The 22,039-nt window shown below is 39.5% G+C and overlaps 2 protein-coding genes across 7 annotated transcripts; one reads left to right on the top strand and one right to left on the bottom strand.

Moving 5' to 3' along the window:
- The first annotated feature begins 125 nt into the window (after nt 1-125).
- LOC127004551 (vacuolar protein sorting-associated protein 18 homolog) lies at nt 126-5,135 on the top strand. The gene has a single exon (XM_050872388.1). The coding sequence runs from the start codon at nt 354-356 to the stop codon at nt 3,273-3,275; it is 2,922 nt and encodes a 973-aa protein (XP_050728345.1). The 5' UTR covers nt 126-353; the 3' UTR covers nt 3,276-5,135.
- Nucleotides 4,644-21,497, bottom strand: LOC127004552 (serine/threonine-protein kinase TNNI3K-like). Of its 6 annotated transcripts, XM_050872390.1 has the most exons (18): nt 21,363-21,497; nt 20,088-20,251; nt 19,171-19,549; nt 17,458-17,667; nt 17,183-17,315; nt 16,620-16,764; nt 16,199-16,379; nt 15,629-15,757; nt 14,991-15,180; nt 14,342-14,457; nt 13,689-13,850; nt 13,310-13,507; nt 12,777-12,893; nt 10,031-10,155; nt 9,498-9,600; nt 8,855-9,146; nt 6,367-6,564; nt 4,644-5,589 (listed from the first exon to the last, which is right to left on the bottom strand). In XM_050872390.1, the coding sequence occupies exons 2-17, from the start codon at nt 20,234-20,236 to the stop codon at nt 6,368-6,370; spliced, it is 2,826 nt and encodes a 941-aa protein (XP_050728347.1). In that variant the 5' UTR covers nt 20,237-20,251; nt 21,363-21,497; the 3' UTR covers nt 4,644-5,589; nt 6,367. The 6 variants fall into 6 exon arrangements, 5 of the variants coding, with proteins under 5 accessions (XP_050728347.1, XP_050728349.1, XP_050728348.1 ...); XM_050872392.1 differs by having other exon boundaries at nt 4,644-6,564; nt 8,954-9,146; XM_050872391.1 differs by having other exon boundaries at nt 4,644-6,564; nt 8,909-9,146.
- Nucleotides 21,498-22,039: the final 542 nt, after the last annotated feature.

A 22,039-nucleotide genomic window follows, 5' to 3' on the forward strand; every position in this document is an offset into this window, starting at 1 on the left:
CCTTGAAGAAGATGATGTATAGGATAGTGTGCCTTGAAGCATGTCGGTCTGTTTTGTGTTGGACAGTGTATTAGTAAGTAGTGTATAGGATAGTGTACCTTGAAGCAGCGGTTTTCTGTACCCCGCGGCCACCACAACAACAACATCACGAGGCGTCAAGGGGAGGAGGAGGCCCCGCCCGCACCAGCCTGAAGGGGCGGCACACAGGCTCACCCCACCGCCCGCACCACCCCACTCTCTTCCTGACACCACTCGCAGGGCTGGCCGGGACCCCCTGAAGGCAGGACAAGTACTCCAGTGCCAGAGTAGTCGAGCACCGAGTGTAAACAGGGAGCGAACTCATCCCCCTAGTCATGGCCACTCTTTTCGACCAGTACGAGTCCCTGCAGTCGGGGGGCATGGGGGGCCCCAAGCAGTCCATCCTGGGCACCACGGCCTTCAAGAACCAAAAGCTGGAGGAGGAGGCGGCGATATTTCGCAAGGACCGCCAGGTAAGCTTCACGCCCACCCACCCCATCACACACCTGGTCGTGGCCAACCAGCACCTCGTCCTGGCCATGGCCAACAAGAAGCTCATCAGGATCAACCTCCTCCACCCCGGCACCGGCAACCAGGAGGAGCAGGAGGTGGACATCAGCAAATTCTCCCTCCAGGCCAGGATCCACAGCATCTTCCTGGACCCCACAGGGCAGCACCTCCTCATCAGTATTGTTAGTCGGGATGGACAGACACCCGTTGACACCCTGTACCTGCCGCTCCGCTCCAACAAGCCCAAGTCCACCAGCAAGCTGAAGGGTCACCTCGTAACTGCTGTTGGCTGGAACGCCAGGAACCAGTCAGACAGTGTGACGGGACCAATACTAATTGGGACCTCAAAGGGAGTCATTCTGGAGATGGAACTGACTTCTGACGAGAGGCTTTTCCAGTCTAGTCATGAGGAGTATTGCAAGCAGTTGTTTGACGTTGGCAAGGATGAGCCAGTTCCAGTGAGTGCCATTGAGGTGCGCCCCAGCCCTACTGACGACCTCAAGCTCTGCATCCTGGTGACAACATCTGACAAACTCTACCAATTTTGTGGACGTGCCAGGTCAGCAGAAGACAGGCCCATGATGACTGCTCTCTTTGCCAACTACTTGGGATTGCCACCAAGATTCGTCAAGCTCATAAGCAAGTGGAAGACTTCGTGGCTCAAGCTGTACCAGCCTGCAAACTCCATCACTCCGAAGCACTTTGCCTGGCTAACAGAGCAGGGTGTGTATACCGGAGACATAGTGTGGACGGGCTCGGGTGATGACATGACCGTCAATAGAAAGTTGCACTCCATTCCTGAGGTTGTGGATGGTTATGGGGTTCCCTGTGATATGATTGTGTGCGAGTTTCACGTTCTCATTGTGTGGCCAGACAAAATGCGTGGGCTCTGCATCCTCAACAATCAGGTTGTGTATGAGGGGAGCATACCAGAAGAGTGTGGTAAGCTTGTGGGCATCTCCAAGGACCCCATCAAAGGGACCATCTGGGTGTTTGCTGAGAGAGGAGTCTTCAGGTACTCAGTGGACCGAGAGGGACGAAATGTGTGGCGCATATATCTTGAGCAAGGAAACTATGAATTAGCAAAGAAGTATTGTAACTCTGATCCATCTTGTTTGTCAACTGTCTTGCTGCAGGAAGCTCAAGATTATTTTCAGAAGAAAGATTATGTACAAAGTGCAAAGCTTTTTGCTAAAACCTCAACTTCCTTTGAAGAAATCAGTCTGAAGTTTGTTGAAGTTGGGGAAGAAGGAGCTCTAAAGATTTATCTCCATGAAAAATTAGAGTCCCTCAAAGTCAGTGAACAAACCCAAATTACCATAGTTGTCATGTGGCTGCTTGAGCTTTACTTAAAAACTCTAGGAAACCTTCGTGATGCTGGAAAGCGGAACACAGCAGAATACACCAAGTGTGACGAACAGCTAAAGTTACTCCTCCATGACCCCAAAGCACACCAGTGCCTGACAAACAATGCCAATGCCATTTATGAGTTGCTGGCCTCACATGATGATCAAGACAATTACATCAATGTAGCTCTCATGCTGAAAGATTTTGACCGAGTATTACTTCATCTGATGCGCCACGGCCGCCACATTGAGGCCTTGGAGGTAATGAAGACACGGGGATCAGAACAACTATTTTACCAGCACTTTCCCGCCCTTCTTCAGGCTGTTCCTTCTGCTGCAATAGAAGCTTTGATTGCCCAAGGAGAAAGGATCAACCCATTGAAACTTCTCCCTTGTCTCATTCACTACCACACTTCTCATGGGGGAGGGGCAGACATTTTACGATATTTTGAATATTGTGTTGATAAACTTGAAATCACAGATGAGGTTTTGCACAATTTTTTGATAACTCTCTATGCTGTAGAGGCTCCTGAGAAACTGTTGCCTTATTTTAAATTACAAGGTGATGACAGTCTTGGTGTTCATTATGATGTCAAGTTTGCCCTGAGAGAGTGCATGTCAGTGGGTGAAGAGAAAGCCTGTGTGCACATTCTGACAACCATGGGACTCTATCAGGAGGCAGTGGAGTTAGCCTTAAAGCTTGACATATCCTTGGCGAAGGCAATGGCTAACCGCCCTAAATATGATCAAGATCTAAGGAAGAAGCTGTGGCTGATGATTGCAGCTCATGTTGTGCAGGAGAAGCAAGATATTTCACATGCCATGGAAGTTCTTAGATCATGCGATCTTATTAAAATAGAAGACATTCTTCCTTTTTTCCCAGACTTTGTCACAATTGACCAGTTCAAAGATGCTATCTGCTCATCACTCCAAGAGTACAATCAACACATTGAAAACTTGAAGAAAGACATGGACGATGCCTCTAAGTCTGCAGAAAATATCCGCAAAGACATACAGAAGTTCAAGCAGAAATATTCCTATGTGCATGCACAAGACACCTGTTGTGAGTGTAACTATCCCTTACTGTCAAAACCATTTTATCTATTCCCATGCTCCCATAAATTTCACCAAGACTGTCTATCAGACTCTGTAATGGGATACCTGAGTGATGTTAAACAAAAGAAAGTTTCAGAGCTCAAAGGAAAATTGTTAGCCATGTCCCATGAGGAGGGCAGCACAGGAACAGGAGGGCAGTGGGGTGACAGGGAACAAGTGAGAGCTGAGATTGACAGCATTGTGGCTGGGGAGTGCCTCTACTGTGGAGACAATGTTGTGGCAAACATTGACACCCCATTTATCAATGCTGATGAGTGGGATACTCTTATGGCTGAGTGGCAATAGTAAATTATAACCTGACACATCTTTGTTTCTTGTCATATTCATGGTCTACAGGTATTTGCTTGTAACAGGAAAGTTTATATTTTGTTGTTGTTGCTGCAGTCACTCAGCTGGAAGTTTCATTGATATCTCACGAGGTAGCTACAATGTTTTCTTCAATGTTCAACCCATTAGAACTTGTCAAATTATCAATTGTTTGCAGCTTGTGGAGACATTTGGGTGTACTTCAACAAAATCTTCCTCATGCAGATGGATGAGTAAAAATTCCAACAAATAACAAATAGGTCAGTGGGTTAACTCTGAAATCACATGTGTGTATTGTCTTTGAAGTTTTGGTTCATCTGTTTAACTAGCCCTCAATTGCTTAGTGAGCAATTGAGAAATATTATCTTGTCCAGTGTACCTGTGTCTTGGAGGCATTGAAGCTGACATTATAGCCAGCTTCAGTGAATCCATAGATATATAATAAATTGTAATAGTGGTATACAGGAAACTCATGATTTAATACCTGTTTTTTATTTTATTTTTTATATATATAGAAAAAGATTACCTAGGCATTAAATCAGGATTTTCTTTATACCATTATTGAAGACAGGGTGTGGAGTTAAAATAACAACTTGTTATTTACAAGAGAAACCCCGAATCAGAGAGCAGATCACCATGTAAAGGGACCCACTGCTGTCCTGACCCCATGCAAGCAACACCATCGACACTGAACTCTGTTATATACAACCCTTCAAGTCTGAAGCAGAGTGATGATCAAATGAATAAGTGTTTTTTATTGCATGATTCTTTTCTAGTATTCAACATTAATGCTTCTAATATATATGGGGGTTGGGTGGCTCATTGGGTATGGTGCTTGCCTGATTGAGAGGTTGAGTTCAATCCCAGCTTACTGTAGCTCCTTGGTGAGAGGCAGCACTCTCTTGTAACCCTGGCAGAGCAGCATGGTCTTAGCTACATAGCTCAGGGTGATCCTTTAATTGCCTCTTTTTGTAATAAATATGTACTAAAGTTAATATGAGATGATAAAAATGTCAGTTGATTGATAGTAGACCCTATCCAACTCATTGATTTTGTTACCATGTAGTGTGAATAGTCACAATGTCATGCTAGCCAGCACCCAGTTCTGTTCATGGTTGTAACTCAAGCAGTGCTGTCTGGTCTCAGCTATCTGGCTTGGGGGAGATTCATCAATCACCTTTCTTTTTTTTTTAATTTATAGGTAACCAACTGGGTGCAGTTTCTTTTGGAGTGTGCAAATCACTGTTACCATGAGCTGGACTCCTGCATACATGAAAATGCTTGTGTTGAATGGTAGTTGATGTAAGATTGAAAATTTTCTCCTATTTCAGAAGGAAAATCCCTTCATTCTTTTTTTTTTTTTTTTTTTTTTTTTTTATATAAATATTTTAATATAGAATATCTGCAGGTGCACATTCACTGACATCACTGACATGGATATCCATTGGCATGCTTACTAATGTCTTTAGTTGTCTCATCAGTAATAAATTACCCTGGTACTAATGATTCATGGTGGTCTAAGCTTGAACAAAGCTTTTAGAATAAGGCATGAGAAGATTAATGAGTCATTATGATCTTAGTCAGTGACGGTGACATATTGATAATAATGACATTGATTGTATTTACTAGAACTATTTAATTATCTGCATTTTCTGATTAGATTATTTTTATCATAAAGAACCCTGACTACATATAGCATCACATATAAGTAACCATATTCATGATAAAGCATGGATATTAATAATTTTGCTGCAAATTATAATTTGCCAGATTTTCCTGTATATATTTTGTTAACTGAAGGGAAAGAGTCCTAATTGCAATATAAAAAAAAACAAAGTTTATACGATTATTATTTCCTTACTCCTACTTTGCACTAAAAGAGAAATTATTCATACATGTTCTTCAGAATAAAATGCTCATTCACAAGTTTCAAAACAAAAAAAGCAGACATAATATACACAGTCCTCTCAAGAAGTGCCAAATAAAAACCACACACAACTTCCAAAAATTGCATCTACTATTAATCACTTCTCAGTATATTAGGGTTCAGACACCCATTTTTAAGATCTTAATTTCAAAATATTGGGACAACATACATTACCTTTCATGTTCTAGTCATCTCATTGTGGGACCTTTCCTTCTGTTGAATATTCTAACACTATCCTTCCTCTGGCATGGAGCCTGCCTGCACAGTTAACTTCTCCAGGTATCCATTTACAAAATAGTTCACAAGGGAGGATGAACAGCTGGATGGCCTGCATGCTGACTGCCCAGACTGGGGTTCAAACTGGAACTAGTTGTCAGAGGCAAGCAGTTCAGTAAATCAAAAACCTTTTTACCATACACATGATTACATACATTTTTATTTAAAAGAAAACACAACATCAAATACTGGAAGAGACGGAGAGAATGTGGAGTCGAACGCTGCGAAGGACAAAGAGGAAAGAAATGATAAGAATGTGATGTGTGATTGACAATGAAGACAAAACTTTTTCTAATTTAATGCAGTCACCTTGTCTAACCTTAATAAATTAACTATTTACCTCAAGGAGGCATGACTGCAGCAGTTCATGTAATACAAATAACCTTCAGCTAAATGAATAACACTGATCAGTGCTTTCTGTAACTATGCTGTGACAACAACATTTTGCCATCTAATGTTTTAATATAGCGTTGATTTACTTCATTAAAAAGAAAACATTATGGTACACTGCACTTCTTTAGCTATTAATACATTCCTTGGTGTTGACATTCTACAAGACAGGGATTGTCGGGCTCTTGTAATATTCAGTTTCTAATACATCACTTAACAGTAGTGGCAAAGTATAAAATTCATTACAGTTGTCCACTTGGGCTAAGGTGGCATGAGTTTCTGTTTTATATTTGCAATGAACAAGTGATAAAAATGGTATATGAACATAAAGTTTCAAATAATCAATATGTTTGCACCTCAATATGGCAGCTTGTAAGTGAGGCCACTCCTTTATCACCCTTCTATTGCATGGTGAATTTATTTGATCACTAGCAAGTGATTTATCTAAAACTTCATATTTTGAAATTTTAATAATACCTTAAAACTGCTGCAGAGCTTGTTTGCGGTGTTTATTGAACACGGGTGCAATGCGGTATTGGTACGTATTTCCTTCTACGTAACCGTTGGTGTTCATTCTACTTCTCAGTTCTTCAATTGTTGGGTGTGATGATTTAAATGCAGTCTGACCACGACTGGCTTCCTGCTCCCATCTGGTTCTCAGAGCCGATACATGACCTGTTGTAAAACATATAGACTAATGAGATTTCCATGTAACAACATCACTACGAATAAAACTTTGTTCCACTATCAGCAAAGCAAGTAAGTGAGAGTAGCTCACACTGATGATAATGGAAAAAGCAATCATAAAACTGGTATACAATTAAAAACTTATGCAGTTATGCAGACAATTATTTCTAAATAAATGTACAATCCAGTAGATTAAAAAAAACTAAAAAGCTAGTCTATCTAAAGTTATGCAGCAATAAAAGGTAGTGCATTACCAGAGTGCTCACTTTCTAAATGAATACCAGACATGAATCAAAAGAAAATAAAATCTATTAACTTTCTAAATTATTGTGAGTATGACATCCATGTAACTAATGGAGATATTTTTTCAGTAGCTACTCTGTGCCTAGAGCCATTTATTACTCTTGTTCTAATACAACTGCTGAAGCATCTTGACACCCAAACCAAGTGGATGAATATCCTGAGAAAGATGTGAGGATATTATATCTATAAGTGTATGTGTATAGTATAGGTATACCACTGATTTGCCAGCTCCTTTGGTTCTTGCCTTGGTGGTTTGATTATGTAACCGGACCAGCCCAGGTCACACAATAATAATTCATTAATAGATCTCTGACTCAGTAGTTAAACACCTCCCATGTCTCCACAGCACCATGGGTTGCTAGAAACTAAACGAATGACACCTGCATTTTACTTAGAAGCCACAGCTTGGGTTAAATGTAATAAAGCACTAAGCTCACAAGATGGAGGGATCACCACCAAGCTGTGTTGTGTAAACAATCCAAATGAGTGTGTGCTGCATACAATGACATCTGTGGCTGCCCAGTGAACTTTTATACTTTGGAGGTCACAGATATTTAACCTGGTAGCAGCGACGGGACAAATTTGTGGCTTTACCGTGTAGCAGCGATGGGCCAAATTTGTGCTATGATATAAACCCCAAAAATAGATGATGCATAAACTGATCACAAATGCTTTGATATATATTATGAAATGATTTGTGTGAGTGATGATTTTTTCTTATTTTTCTCACTTAGAGAGACCACTAAGAAACATGATCCCCGCTGCTACCGGGTTAAAGCTCCCTCACTTACGTTTGTCCTGGACCATCAGATGCTGGTAAATTGGTGGTATATTTGTAGATTTATTTCTTTGATAAAAGCATAATCTCTGTCATCATTATCATCAGAAGCATAGAAGAAGCACCCACAACTTGATCAACAAATAAAGGTATAGTGAGAAGCTGCAATGTAGTGGAAGACAAGATCACTGAAATCTGCTGACAGTGGAGAGAGAACAAAAGTAATACCTGGTCATGCCATTTAGAGGAAAAGATAATATAAGAAAAGGTAAAACACTGAAAATGGTGATGAGCCAAAGTAAGTAAATACAAAATAAAGATATTAGATCAAGAAATACCAACAGGAAATGTAGTTTTCCAAATAGAAGAACTGGGATGTAGACCTCACACCATGAGAATACAAACAAGAGACATTAGATATAATGCAAATTGGGTAAATAGATGCAAACAGACAACCCAAAAATAAAAACAACTAAATGTATTCATAAATACACATACACTACCATTCACACATCAACCCTGTAAAAATGGAATTAGGTATGTACACACACACATACTGCATTCCACATAATAAGCCACACGTGTCTACCAAAGCATATCCAACGCTAAGCCAGCACAAATTTTCGTTTCATTGCAAGATTATGGGTAACTTTTCAAGGAGTAATTTTTCAAGGAGGCTGTGAAATTTTCATCTAATTCTACTCTTTCAGTGTCAGACATGTACAAAGCTACCATTACCTGCACCATTATAATGGAGATAAATAAAAGAGAAAATATAATTCAAACATAACCAATTCAAATCAACTCTTTAAATGACCTTAATAAAAAGCATTGTGCACTTCCAGATTGATGCAGTGGGCTTCCCTCATTGGTTCCATCTTTAACACAGTGTACTGATATGTTGTAGCATGCAGGGATGGGCTTAAACTGGCATAGGATGGGCCAACTGCTGAGTAGTTTTCCCTATTTGACAAACTACTAAAAAACTCTGCACAGCACCACTTACAGCCCAGATACACCTTTTTGGTTACAATACTGCCTCTTTTTACTGTTCTATAGTGCTATGACCTGACCTGCCCTTGAATGTTTTATCATGACGCTGAGCTATACGGCTATCCAAGATGTAATCATAACCCATTCATATTATGGACAGGTCAACAAATATAGTTACTTCAAAGGTGCAGCATGAGGGTTTACCATTGTTAATAGGTGAGCAAAGATTGAGGCAGCTGAGTGCAGCAGGCAACATACCATTCCAACGGAATGAGTGTAGTAGGAGAGTAGCTGGGGTCCTACCAGAGAGCTCTGAACTGGTGTGTTGGGAAGAGTCTGGTGGGGTGGTGCTGCCAGAGGGAGACACAGAGGAGCAGGAGGTGCAGCATGCATGGAGCTGGTGGTGGTGGTGGTGGTGGCGAGGGTGCATTTGGTCAGTGCCATCCTGCATGGCTGCTATCTGAGACTTGCATAAGCTTTCAAGTTCTTCAATAATCTGTAGGAATAATCAAGGAGAAAGAAATTCTTTAAGAACACCCAATTCATAAACAATCTCATTACCTAGATACAATAAGATCTCACATAATGTCTAACAGATGTTTGAAAAATTCCATTATTAAAGAAAATGTTATTAACATGACATTAAAGTACATGTATAAAGGATTCACTGGTGTTGCTACCCAGAGTTGATAGAATATGTGCTGGAGGTGAAGCAGGTGATTTGATAAATAAATATAAACTCTGTGAATGTTGGAGAGGTTGTTCACCTGAAACATAAAATATACCTTTACTCAACTAGAGCTACACCTGTGTTACAGTGTACCACATCCAAACTTAAGTTACACACCTGCTCAAAGTCTGGCCTCTCCTCTGGTATCTTGCTCCAAGACTTTTCCAGGAGGACAGAAACCTCCATAGGGAAGGAGAGGTCCAAGGGTGGTCGACTGTGTCTGAAACACACACATAAATTAGCAATTTTAAAAAAAGCATGTACTCACACACACACACACACACACACACACACACACACACACACACACATAAACACACTTGCAAAACTTTGGTATTTACTGGTCTGATCATGTAATCAACATTTATATTCAAAAGGTGCTTTAAATTAATGAATCTCAAGTGGCAGGACTAACTAATGACAAATAAACTAATAGGAATGTGACAACAATACAGGTCAGCCTTGTAAACAAGAACTTACCAGCATTAGGAAAATATTTCAATGAGAACAAACACACATGAATGCATTTAAAATATACATAAAAGGGAATACTAACATTTCTGTATACAGTGTGTGTCCTTTTTTATGTAGCTGGAAAGCTTACTGGGTTTAGCAGCAATGGAAGTCAACACCAACTAGTCATCACTTACTTGTATGCCATATCGGCAGCAGCAGCAGCAGGCTTTAGGTGGGCAAAGGGCAGCTCAGATGCCAACAGCTCCCACAAGCACAGTCCAAAGGAAAAAACGTCTGCCTTGATTGAGTACCACGTGCACTTGGGAAAAACACAAATCACCGTCATAACTATATTACCTATACTAAACAGGAGTTGAAATTTTTGTCACAGGAAAATATTGATCAGCAAAATGATTCAAATGTTCAACTACATCTTATGAATTTGTTTCTGTTCCCAATTGCATTTAATTCAGTCTTATTATTTAAAATTTAGTAATTTGGGCATCTTAGACTTCCTGAATGTAAAGGAAACTGCATCCTCTGACCACAATGGAAAGGTAACTTATTCAGCACCAAGGCAGCAGCCGCTCACTGTTGTCACAACAGTCACTGCAAATCTGTTCCCAAATATTGCTTATACAGTGAAGACTCAATACTCGTACGTCTTGGAAGTCAAACTTTACGATACTCGAACTCAAAAGTTCGACTTGGTACTCGAAAAAATATCTGGTACTCGAACGTCCACACACGTGGTTGTAAACAAAGGCTCCTGGCCTCTCCCTCCCCGCCGCCGCCAGTTGTCCCGCCGCGGTCATGAGAACAACAACATTCTCCTGCGTTCTTTCTGTAGTTTTTCATTTAGAAACTTACAATGGCACCAAAGAGGCTTATTAGTGGTGAAAATAAGCCTAAAAGGAAGAATGTAGTGACAACCATTGAACAGAAAAAGGAGATTATTGATAAATACAAGAAAGGAGCAAGAACCATCGATCTTGCAGCTGAGTATTGTATGGTGAAATCTACAGTAGCCACCATACTGAAGAACAAGGAGGCCATTAAGGGAGTTGATGTGGTGATGGGTGTGAAAAAGCAACTTAAGCGACCTGCGGCAGTGGAAGAAATGGAAAAATTGTTGATGGTGTGGATAAACGAAAGGCAGATGGCTGGTGATTCTATGTCAGAGGGCATAATTTGTGCGAAGGCTAGGCGGCTCCATGGTGATCTTATTTGTGATACTACCTCTGACTCCAGTGAAGATTTCAAAGCTAGTAAGGGGTGGTTTGGGAATTTCAAGAAGAGAACTGGAATTCATTCTGTTATGAGGCACGGCGAGGCCGCAAGTGCTGACAAAGTTGCCGCTGAGAAGATTGTGCCTGAATTTAAGAAATTTGTGGATAAGGAGCGCTTAAGCCCACAACAGGTCTTTAATTGTGATGAGACAGGCCTGTTTTGGAAAAAAATACCAAAGAGGACCTATATAACAAAGGAAGAGAAGTGTTTGCCAGGACACAAGCCCATGAAAGACAGGCTAACCCTGCTTCTGTGTGCCAATGGTAGCAGCAACTGCAAAATTAAACCACTGCTGGTGTACCATTCGGAAAACCCCAGGCCATTCAAGAAGAACGGTGTGCAAAAGAGCAAACTCAGTGTGATGTGGAGGGCAAACAAGAAAGCCTGGACAACCAGGCAGTTCTTCACGGAGTGGTTTGTGGAGGTGTTTGCACCTGCAGTGAAGACATACCTAATAGAGAAGAATCTACCACTCAAGGCCCTCCTGTTGATGGACAATGCCCCTGCACACCCTCCAGGCATGGAAGAAGAATTGGGTAAGGGGTATAAATTCATCAAAGTGATGTTCCTCCCCCCCAACACCACGCCACTGATCCAACCCATGGACCAGAATGTCATCGCCAGCTTTAAGAAGCTGTACACAAAAGCACTTTTTGAGAGGTGCTTTGAGGTGACTTCTGAAACAGAGCTCACTCTGAGGGAGTTTTGGAAGAATCACTTCAATATCCTCCACTGCCTAAGGCTTATAGATAAAGCCTGGGGTCAAGTTTCTGTGAGGTCCTTGCAGTCTGCCTGGAAAAATCTGTGGCCAACCTGTGTGACAGCCAAGGATTTTGAGGGATTCGAGCCTTCAGTCCAGGAGTCTGCTGTGGTGGAGGACATTGTGTCTCTGGGGAGAGCCATAGGCATTGAGGTGGACAGTGATGATGTGGAGGAGCTGGTGCAAGCACACTCTGAAGACCTCACCACTGACGAGCTGCGTCAACTTCACCAGGAACAGCTGCAGGAGGTAACTGAGGAGCTGTCTTCAGGGGAGGAGGAGGGAAACAGCAAGGAAAGAGTCTCTACTGCAGAGATCAAGAAATATTTGCAGCAGTGGACAAAGTTGGGAAACTTTTTGGAGGGGTGCCACCCTGATATTGCTGCTGTACACAGAAACATAAACCAGTTTGATGAAAATTTGATGCAGCATTTCAGAGACATTTTGAAAAAAAGGCAAAGGCAGATCACATTAGACAGATTCTTGTTGAAAAAGGAATCTAGTGAGAGTGCAAGTGTTAGTGAGCCACAGCCCTCCACTAGTGGGTTCACAGGAATCACACCAGGAGACGAGGTACCAGACGGTGACTCGTCCTCCGATGAATAACCTCCCTCCTCCTCCCCACCCTTCTCCCCTCCTCTTCTACATTATCCATCACCAGTCTTCCCCTACGGTAAGTACAAATCAAAATTATAAAAAAATTTACATTCAAATTTTTGTAAACTTAAGGTTTTGCTAAGGTTAGAACGAATTACCTGATTTATAGGTATCGGTAGTCAAACTTTTTGATACTCAAACAGCCATTTGGAACAAATTAAGTTTGTGTATTGAGTCTCCACTATATACAAAAAAGATGATCAAGAAAGTAATGCAAGATGAATAATACCAACTTGTGTGAAGACCTCTGGTGCCATCCAACGCAAATTGCCTGGTTGTTTTGTCATATTCTCTTCATAGATGTTCCGCACAAATCTGGACTCTCCAAAATCAGCAACACGAGCACGACACTAAAATGAAACAGCATTCACCTGTTACCAATCTGATCAAGAAGTATTAAGGTAGTGTCTACACAAGAGCAAGCATACTGCCTCTTTTTGGCATAATTCATACTTCACTTGTATTGTACATGCCTGTGTAAAAGACAAATTTAATTAATGATTTTCTTTTATGTCAAGTTCAGGGCGCCAACTTTTACATGGATACTACATACTTTCCTAAGAGCTTAACTATATTCCTCAATAAAATATATCAAAGCCTTAGGGTGTAGACTTTTAAATGAGATCAACATTTACAAGAGCATAAAAAAATATCTATTATGTATATATCAATTCTGCCACAGTCTGACATGCTACAGTACAAGTTCATTTTATCGTTACATTTTTTATAACCCATCAATATCAATTCTGAAAAATTCATCACTTACATCACTGCTTAGAAGAATATTGTGGGAATTGAGGTCCCTGTGAATGATGGGCTGGGGCAGCGTGTGGAGGTAGTGCATGCCTCTCGCCACATCAAGAGCAATGTTGTATCTCGTTAGCGTGTCAATGGACCTCTTCTGTTCATGTAGGGTGCTGAAGAGGGACCCACCGGCTACATATTCTGTGACTATTGCAAATTGCTGTAATAAAGAAATGGAACCCTATTCAAAGTCCATTCTACAAAGATAATATCTCACTTTGGATCAGGTTATGCCCATCTTACATGTAAAAACGAGTCCTAATGCAATGTTTATCATATAAATATATCTTATAAATATATCACACAATTTATAAGAGCACACACAGCATGTCACTACTTACACTTGGGTCATGTAAACATGCTCCAACAAACTTCACAATGTATGGAGAATCTAAGGACCCAAGAACTGACACTTCTCTGCAAAACATCTCCACATCACTCTTCCCATAGGTCATATTTGCTCGGTACCTTTTGACGGCAACAATCTTGTCATTAAACCTTCCCTGTCATTGAAAAAACACTCCATCAGAATAACATGAACTCAACAATATTATGTTTATTGAGCTACAGCTCGGACACCTTGTTTCCTCTGTGAACTTTTCCTAAATTGACTGATAAAAGTCTCCAATGCTTCCTGTTCATACTTTCCTTCTTCACAGCATTCACACACACCATCCTACCTCTCTCCCTCAAGTCTCCTTCAGCCATATCGATCCATCTCAAGACGGTCTCCCTCCCAGTCCCTTCCCTCTTGTTTGACTCACACACCTCTTCACACGACTCCCATCCTGCATTCTCATAACATGTCCAAACCACCTCAGTAAATCATTCTTTATCATTCCACTACTTTTACACTCTACATCTCTTGGTGCTCTATACTCCTTATTTTTAATTTCGAAAACTTATTGCTATATGCTCTCATAGTTAGGTAATGCTTTAAAAATGTGTAATTTTTTTTTTCATCCATTGGTAATACATTAAAAACTGCACTCACTTTGTAGACTTTGCCAAAAGAACCTGAATCTATGTTCTCCAAGTTTTCTATTTCTGATAAACTGAGATGTTGATGAGGTGGCAGCAAGGTCCTCAAGTGAAGAACATCAATCTTTTCTGAAGGATAAAACAATGCAAGGCTCAGCATTACCAAATGAGAATGCACAGACACATCGATTAAAGCAATATACAAAAAAACATATAATAATTATCCATTTACTCTGCACATGCTGTGGATAATGTAACTCATGTTTGAAAATTTCAGCATAAATAGAGATTTAGTGTGATGGGAACCTGAAACACCCATTTGCTGCAACTTTTTGTATACACCATCAAATGTTTTATCACTTATAAACCTAACATACTACTTCTAAGCAGAGTTGAGAACAGCTGAGTTGTTTTCTGAGGATATTGGAAGTATGAAAACAAGAAATTTTCATGTTTTAGATATATTGTTCATTGCATCACTGCCAACAAATCTTTCTTTCTTTTTTTCTTCTTTTTTTTGTTTCATGAAGTATGACTCACTTACCATATGTAAGAATCAGGGTATTATTTATCCAGGGTAGAGAAGGATGATGATGATGATGACAATAAGGAGGAGGAGGAGGAGGAGGAGGAGGAGGAGGCAGTGAACACTATACGCATACCTTGTATCATGGTGCGTAGTTTGCCAATGGGTGACGGGATGGGGAAGTAGGAAGTTTCCAACCCTGACAAATATTCTCCTCTGGCATAGTCATCACACATCCCAGGGCGACGAAAGTGCTTGAGAATGTTGGCAATGTTGTCATGTCCACGGTCATAGGCCCACATCAGAGGTGTTTGCTCTTCCTGTTGCTGAGATAGTGATCATTGTGATGCAACATTCAAAGAAATGAAATGTACAGGAATTACGAGCAACACATACATTCTAGGATCTTCTTTAAGTAGTAAATTTCATACAGGCAAGCCTCACTACATCAATGTTCATTATATATTAAATCATGCCTATGAATTATTTTTTGGGGGGAGGAAGGGTCTTGAAATGCTATCCATTATAATATTACTTTGAATTGTATTGGAAAATATTTCATATATTTGTAAATAGTTGTTTGTTAATTTTATAGTATCTAACTCATATGTAAGGCATGCAGTAACAGAGTTACACACATGCAGGCATGTAAATGTCCTGAATGACTTACATATGAGTTGGATACTGTACAACACAACTAAGTAAATACAACTAAGTAAATACACACACAATTTCAGTTCTGAGTCTGAGAAGAAAATGTTTAAGATAGCTTACTTTTCTTTCTGACACACATCGATCATGGGCGGTGAGGTTGATGTCTGCCCCATGGCTGAGCAGCAGCTGCACTATTCTGAGGTGGCCGTGGAAGGCTGCGGAGTGCAGCGGCGTGTGACCATCAGGACTCTGAGTGATTATTCTTAATTACCTCATACAGGAATTGTAAAAGTAAGACAATGAGATAGATTTTTCAAGTACAGAAGGCAGGTCAAGGCCTAAACAGAAATATGAAAAAGCATGCAACACAATGCACTTTGAAAAAAATAATAATAACATCAAGGGTAATAATAATAATAATAATAATAATAATAATAATAATAATAATAATAATAATAATAATAATAATAATAATAATAATAATAATAATAATAATAATAATAATAATAATAATAATAATAATAATAATAATAATAATAATAATAATAATAATAATAATAATAATAATAATAATAATAATAATAATAATAATAATAAAAAGTAATAATAATAATAATTTTTCCTTAACCTCAGGAATACACTCTACATACAAGCACCCAACATCTACACAACCATTAACACTTTACATACCTGATAGTTTACTGAAATGGAGTTCTGGCTTAAGAGAAAGTCCACGAGGTCAATGCAGTAACCCCCGGTGCAGGCTGCGTGGAGGGGTGTTTCTCCCCACAAGTTCTCCCTCAGCAGGAGGCTTGAGCCCCCGTGAGTCAGAAGGGCCTTGGAACATTCAAACCATCCTTCATAGCAGGCTCTGTAGACATTATAACAGGAATATTGAAACAACAACATTATCAGTTTTAAAGAATAATGATATAGTTTGAGCTTGACTCAATCATGTAAAAATACAATCGGGTAAGAACTAGATAACACACACACACACACACACACACACACACACACACACACACACACACACATAAAAAAATTTAATGTACATGAATTCTAAATTCTCTCACATAAGTTTCTTTAAGACGCATGGGTTGTTACTTACATGTGCAGCGGTGTGTCAAGGTAAACATTGGTGAGGTGAACATCATTGCGGTACTGTGGCTGGAGGAGGAGGTTCAGAATGTTCAAGTAGCCGTTTCTCACGCAGCAGTGCAAGGCAGTGTTACCTTCCTCATCTTGCAGCTTCACTGGTGAAAAACATAATTTTCAGTAACATTACTTAAAAAATGTGCGAGCACCCTATCCTCTGCAGAGCTATTGTTTGAATATACGACTTTTACCACTTGAAAGTTTTGGTGTAACTAATTCATTTAGAATGTTCAAGCAAAGAAATAAAGATTATTTTTCTGGAAGACAGGGAGAGATGCACCTAAGCATATCAGCAAGGGCAAGGGATGCCAAGTGATGCCTGCCAGACAACAAACACTGCCTATTGTTCTAGAAGATACTGTTATACTAAGATTCTCCTGTATGATATTTACTTTTAATTTAATAAAAAAGTGAGAATGTATGAATGAATGAATGTCATTTTTTTCTAAGTAATAGTTTATACATCCATCTGAATATATAGACCATCCAAACCACACCAGAGCTTCTGCCACTAACCTCGGGCACCCTTCTTGAGCAGCATCTGCACTATCCTGTAGTCACCCCGGCCAGCCACCAGGTGCAGGGGCCGGTCACCCACTGATCCTGAGATGTTGACATCAACTCCCCGGGAGAGTAAGTACTCCACCACCTAACATACAATGGGGTAAATCAGGTACCATCCAATTCATGCTCCCTACATTCCAAATGTTACTGTAATCAGTTATACATTATATGCATTTTAAGTACTCTTCATATCAGAATTGCTTTCAATTAAACAAATATAGTCTTACAGTCTCATTCCCATAAAGGCAAGCTATGTGCAGAGGGGAAAATGAGACAGCATCCCGGGCCTCTATGTTGGCCCCCCGCTGTGCCAGGGCTTGTGTCACCTCCAGCTGGCCACTCAGACAGGCGAGGTGAAGAGCAGTCAGGCTCCCTGCACCAGTGTGGTCGAGGTGGCTGCAGTTTTCTAAGAAGAGTCGAACTATCTCCACATCTCCCTGTCAATAGACAACATTCCGTAACACCCTGCAATGATATGTTTACTACACACATCATTTCATTTCTTTCATGCAAGTTTCAGTCTTCTGGAGGCTTAAATATCTTTAGATGCACGCACGCACACACACATTATTTAAGTAGCTACATGCACTCCAGTAGCTCAATGGACTAACGTTCTGCCCTGACTGGCAGGCTGAGGTTCAAGCCCTGCTCAGGCTGAAAAGATTTTTCCACTGACAAGCAGCAGTTACTGTCCCCCTTGAGCAAAGGAAATGGGACTATGTGGTGTGTGAAGGTCCTAGTAGTACTCATGTATCAGCTAGTGAGCTTGCTCTCACCAGGAGGGTACTTGCTGGTGATAATGAGTCCAGCATGTGATCAGACCATGGTGAATTACACACACACACACACACACACACATCTTTGTAAAGATAAAAATGTTTTGTTAATCAAGAATTAGTTGTAGATGTAGTTTTAGTGATACAAATATGCATCTTACAAAGCCACTGGTTAACTACTATATACTCTATAACAACTGCATACATATACTATCAGTATCATATTATCATTGGAATGCTTTGTTTAAAAAGGAGAGGTAGAATATACTATTCACATCTTGTACTGTAAGATAAGTATAATAAAATCCTTAGGAAACATCTTACATTAACAAGAAAATTATATATATATATATATATATATATATATATATATATATATATATATATATATATATATATATATATATATATATATCCACCTGATCATTCCAAAGTATCAGTAAAATGACACACTAAATGGAGAATAGTTAGATAAACTTATGTAAAGGTCTTACAATATTGCCAACAAAATATATAGCCAAATATAAAACATTGAGTGAAAAGATAGACTATTTTAGGGGGGAGCAAAATAGAGAAACTTAGAGCAACACCAGTAGGTAACTATAAGTATTAGGTGATCATTACTAAATTATATTCCTCAGACTTTCTATATAAGTAGCTAGTGGTAAAATATCCTTTGATTAGAGTTCCAATTTTGTTGACTGCATGTGACCAATGATGTTTATAACATAGCAGTAATTTCAGGGGCTGTATATCTTCAAATTAAGATAGAAATTTACCATGAACAGCATATTATAGGCAACTGAATGGAAGATAAAAAAATAAAGTATGTTTTAGATCAATACCAAGTGTTATGTATCTAAGCAGCAAAATGGTAATTGGTCAGAGAAAGTTAAAAAGAGTAACCTCAACACAACAACATTAGACATTCATGTATCTATTTTACCTCATGTTAGGCTCAAAATGTAATAACCCTGTATCATAAAGGTTCACATGTAGCTTCTTTATAGTGGACCAGATGGTTAGTGGCACAAAGAAATGAAGAGGAATTATACAAAAAAATAAAATATTTTTTTATAATACACACCATTCATGCATCCTTCAGTAGATTAAGATGATATCACTCCAAGCAGGAAACCAAGCCACACATGGTGTTGTTTTAACCTTGTATGATGCTATATGTAGAGGCGAAAATCCATTTTTGCTGATAATGGCTGGATCAGCTCCTCTCTTTAGAAGAAGGCGAATCTGTTCTTTGACTTCCCTGTTTCGAGTATGTTTTGAATACTGTGCATGCATATTACTTTGCTCATTAATGTGATCACAGTTACTGTCATCATGAACACTTTTTTCCCGGGAGGATCGCATGAGCTGGAGAACACTTGTGCCCTCAGCTTCACTTCCTTCCATATCTTTGACTGAATCTGTCTTCACAGTGACAGCTGCCATGCAACACAGATGGAGTAGTGTCAAGCCATTATCTAGTCGCTCACCAACAGTCTCAGGATTTAGAAGACTTGCCAGTTGATCTACTGTTCCATTGCTGAGTAATAAAATAACACTGGTGTGATTATTCAGATCATTCACATACATACACAAAATACTCATGTAAAAGTTGATTTTTTTTAAAGCCAAGTTAAGAAGATGGACTTTTACATTGAGGTGTCAACTTTTACATGAGATCAACAATTGCACTAGCGACCCATATACATTGGGTATCATGTGGAACAAAAACAATAATTTCTTGCTGTAATCACCAACTACCTCATGACATGCAATTTCACATACTACTACCCTTGTAAACAAATAGGGATCAGACTGATGTAGTGTTCCTGCATAACACTACATCAGTCTTAAAATTAACATCTGAGCACCATACTATGTATTTGAGACCTTAACAGACAGTGAAAGAAGGATGGTTAGAAAGCAACTAATTCAGTGGCCTGGCAAAAAGTGGACAGATCAGTCAATAGTATGGCAACTCACAGGAGAAGAGAAAAAGTGCACATAAGGAAAATTAAGGATATATATGTAAGTAACTTGTATAAAAATATTATTATGAAAACTACTGATAGACATACCTACAAACTTGCTGAATCTCTGTAAGATCATCAAGCTCTATATCCAGGTCTTCATGGATCTTTTCTTCTATCCGTGCATAATTTTGTAGGATATTCTTGTAAAGTTCCTGAGAACAAGTTGATCTTGGTCTGGACTTGTAGTTTCCCATCTTTTACTTATAAATCTGAAAATTAGTACATATGTAGTATTTTTTTTTGTAGAGGTTTATTGTGCAACTATACAATATTTGTGGTGCCCGTGATTTGCATATGTAGTAAGATAAGACAGCTACATAAGTAAAAGTTTGAAGTACATTAAAGACAAACTTGGGGGCATATGGTAAGCTGTGTGTGGCCTCAGTGCTGATCTCATTCTCATTAGCACTTGAGGCTTTTCTTTTTTTTCAGCAAGGAAGCAGTTCAAGGGAAAAAAAAAAGACATAAACCTGGTAATCATTGCTCCTATAATAAAAAGTAAAGAGGGGTTGCCAAAAGAGAGGTCAATTTTGAGAGGAGAGATGTCTTGATACCCTCCTATTTGCATGTCTTATTGTTACTTTTACTCATTTTGACCAATATGAGTAAAACAGATAAATAATCATTAATATTTTACTCATTTTGACTAATATGAGTAAAACAGATGAATAATCATTGATAATTCACTCATTTTGACTAAAATGAGTAAAACAGATGAATAATCATTGATATTTTACTCATTTTGACTGATATAAATAAAACAAATTAATAACTATTCATACTTTTACCCAGTTTGATCAAAGAAAATAAATAGAATGAATAATAGTTGAATCCAAACCCAGTCATGTTATATACATCAGCCAATTAGCACCAGTCCAGTCCAGTCCAGTTGTAAGAGTGGGATTGCTTTTGTAACAGCTCCCACTTATGATCCTAATTCTTGATTCTTGATTGTTGATTGGCGTTGTTGTGTCTTTTAGTTTTGTTCAACTTCCTTTTTTCTTCTATTCCAGATTGTTGTGATATAAATTTTTCTGTCTTCAATTTCCTCCAGAGTTAATGGTTGGAACACCAGAATATCGGCTATGATTACTTTCGGCGCCCCTGAGGTGTTGGGGGTCACCAGTAATAACTATCAATAAATACATCACTATAAGGTGTGTGCGGTGAGAGTGATGGGCCGAGTACACCTGCCTCAGATCCACCCCGCGCCGGAAACACCGACGATTGAAGGACATTTACGAGTTAAAGAATTACTGTCCATTACTGAACGACTAGGGAGTGTCCTGCAATAAGTACAGACCCTTACGGAGGCCTTACCTGCTCGGCCCCGAGGACAGAAGGGCGGCACCAGGGGATATAGATACGAGGCACTGCAGAAGGCGGTGTTGTTGTTGTGATTTTTGGCACCCGAACAGAAAAAGTCGTGGCCTTGGTTTGGGACGAGGATCATTTATCTTATTATTTTTTAGTTGTCTGCCTTGTGAGCTCAGTTTCACCACATTCATTTGGGCTACCATGTACTTCTGTTAGGAATGATAGGAAGCAAAGGTCCTTATCTTGTTGCTGAGTATGGCACACCTGTGTATTGATAATTTTGAAGAAATAAAAAGGCTATCTTTTCGATGATCAGTTTAAAAAATACTAGAGCATTTTACCAGCACTTTACCACGTTATATATTTTATTTGTATTGCTGGAAGCCATATAGCTCTTTAGCCACTCTGAGCCCTTACTCAATATAATACAATACATGGACACTTTTCAAATTTTCCATATTTATTGACAACAGATCGTAATAGGCTTGGAGTCGCAGGTATTCAAGTCCATGGTAAGACCCAATGAGCGAAAGCGTGTCGCTATTATTGTCACATGAACTTGTTTTTGACAGACTCGCTGGGACGGACTACAGCTGCATGTCTGATAAGAGTGGACCCCAATTACTGAGCGGCGTGGTAACAAACGCTAACACGTGCCTGGGCCAAGAATGACTACGCTG

This window comes from Eriocheir sinensis, chromosome 28 (genome assembly GCF_024679095.1).
Source record: "Eriocheir sinensis breed Jianghai 21 chromosome 28, ASM2467909v1, whole genome shotgun sequence".
Taxonomy (NCBI): Eukaryota; Metazoa; Arthropoda; class Malacostraca; order Decapoda; family Varunidae; genus Eriocheir; species Eriocheir sinensis.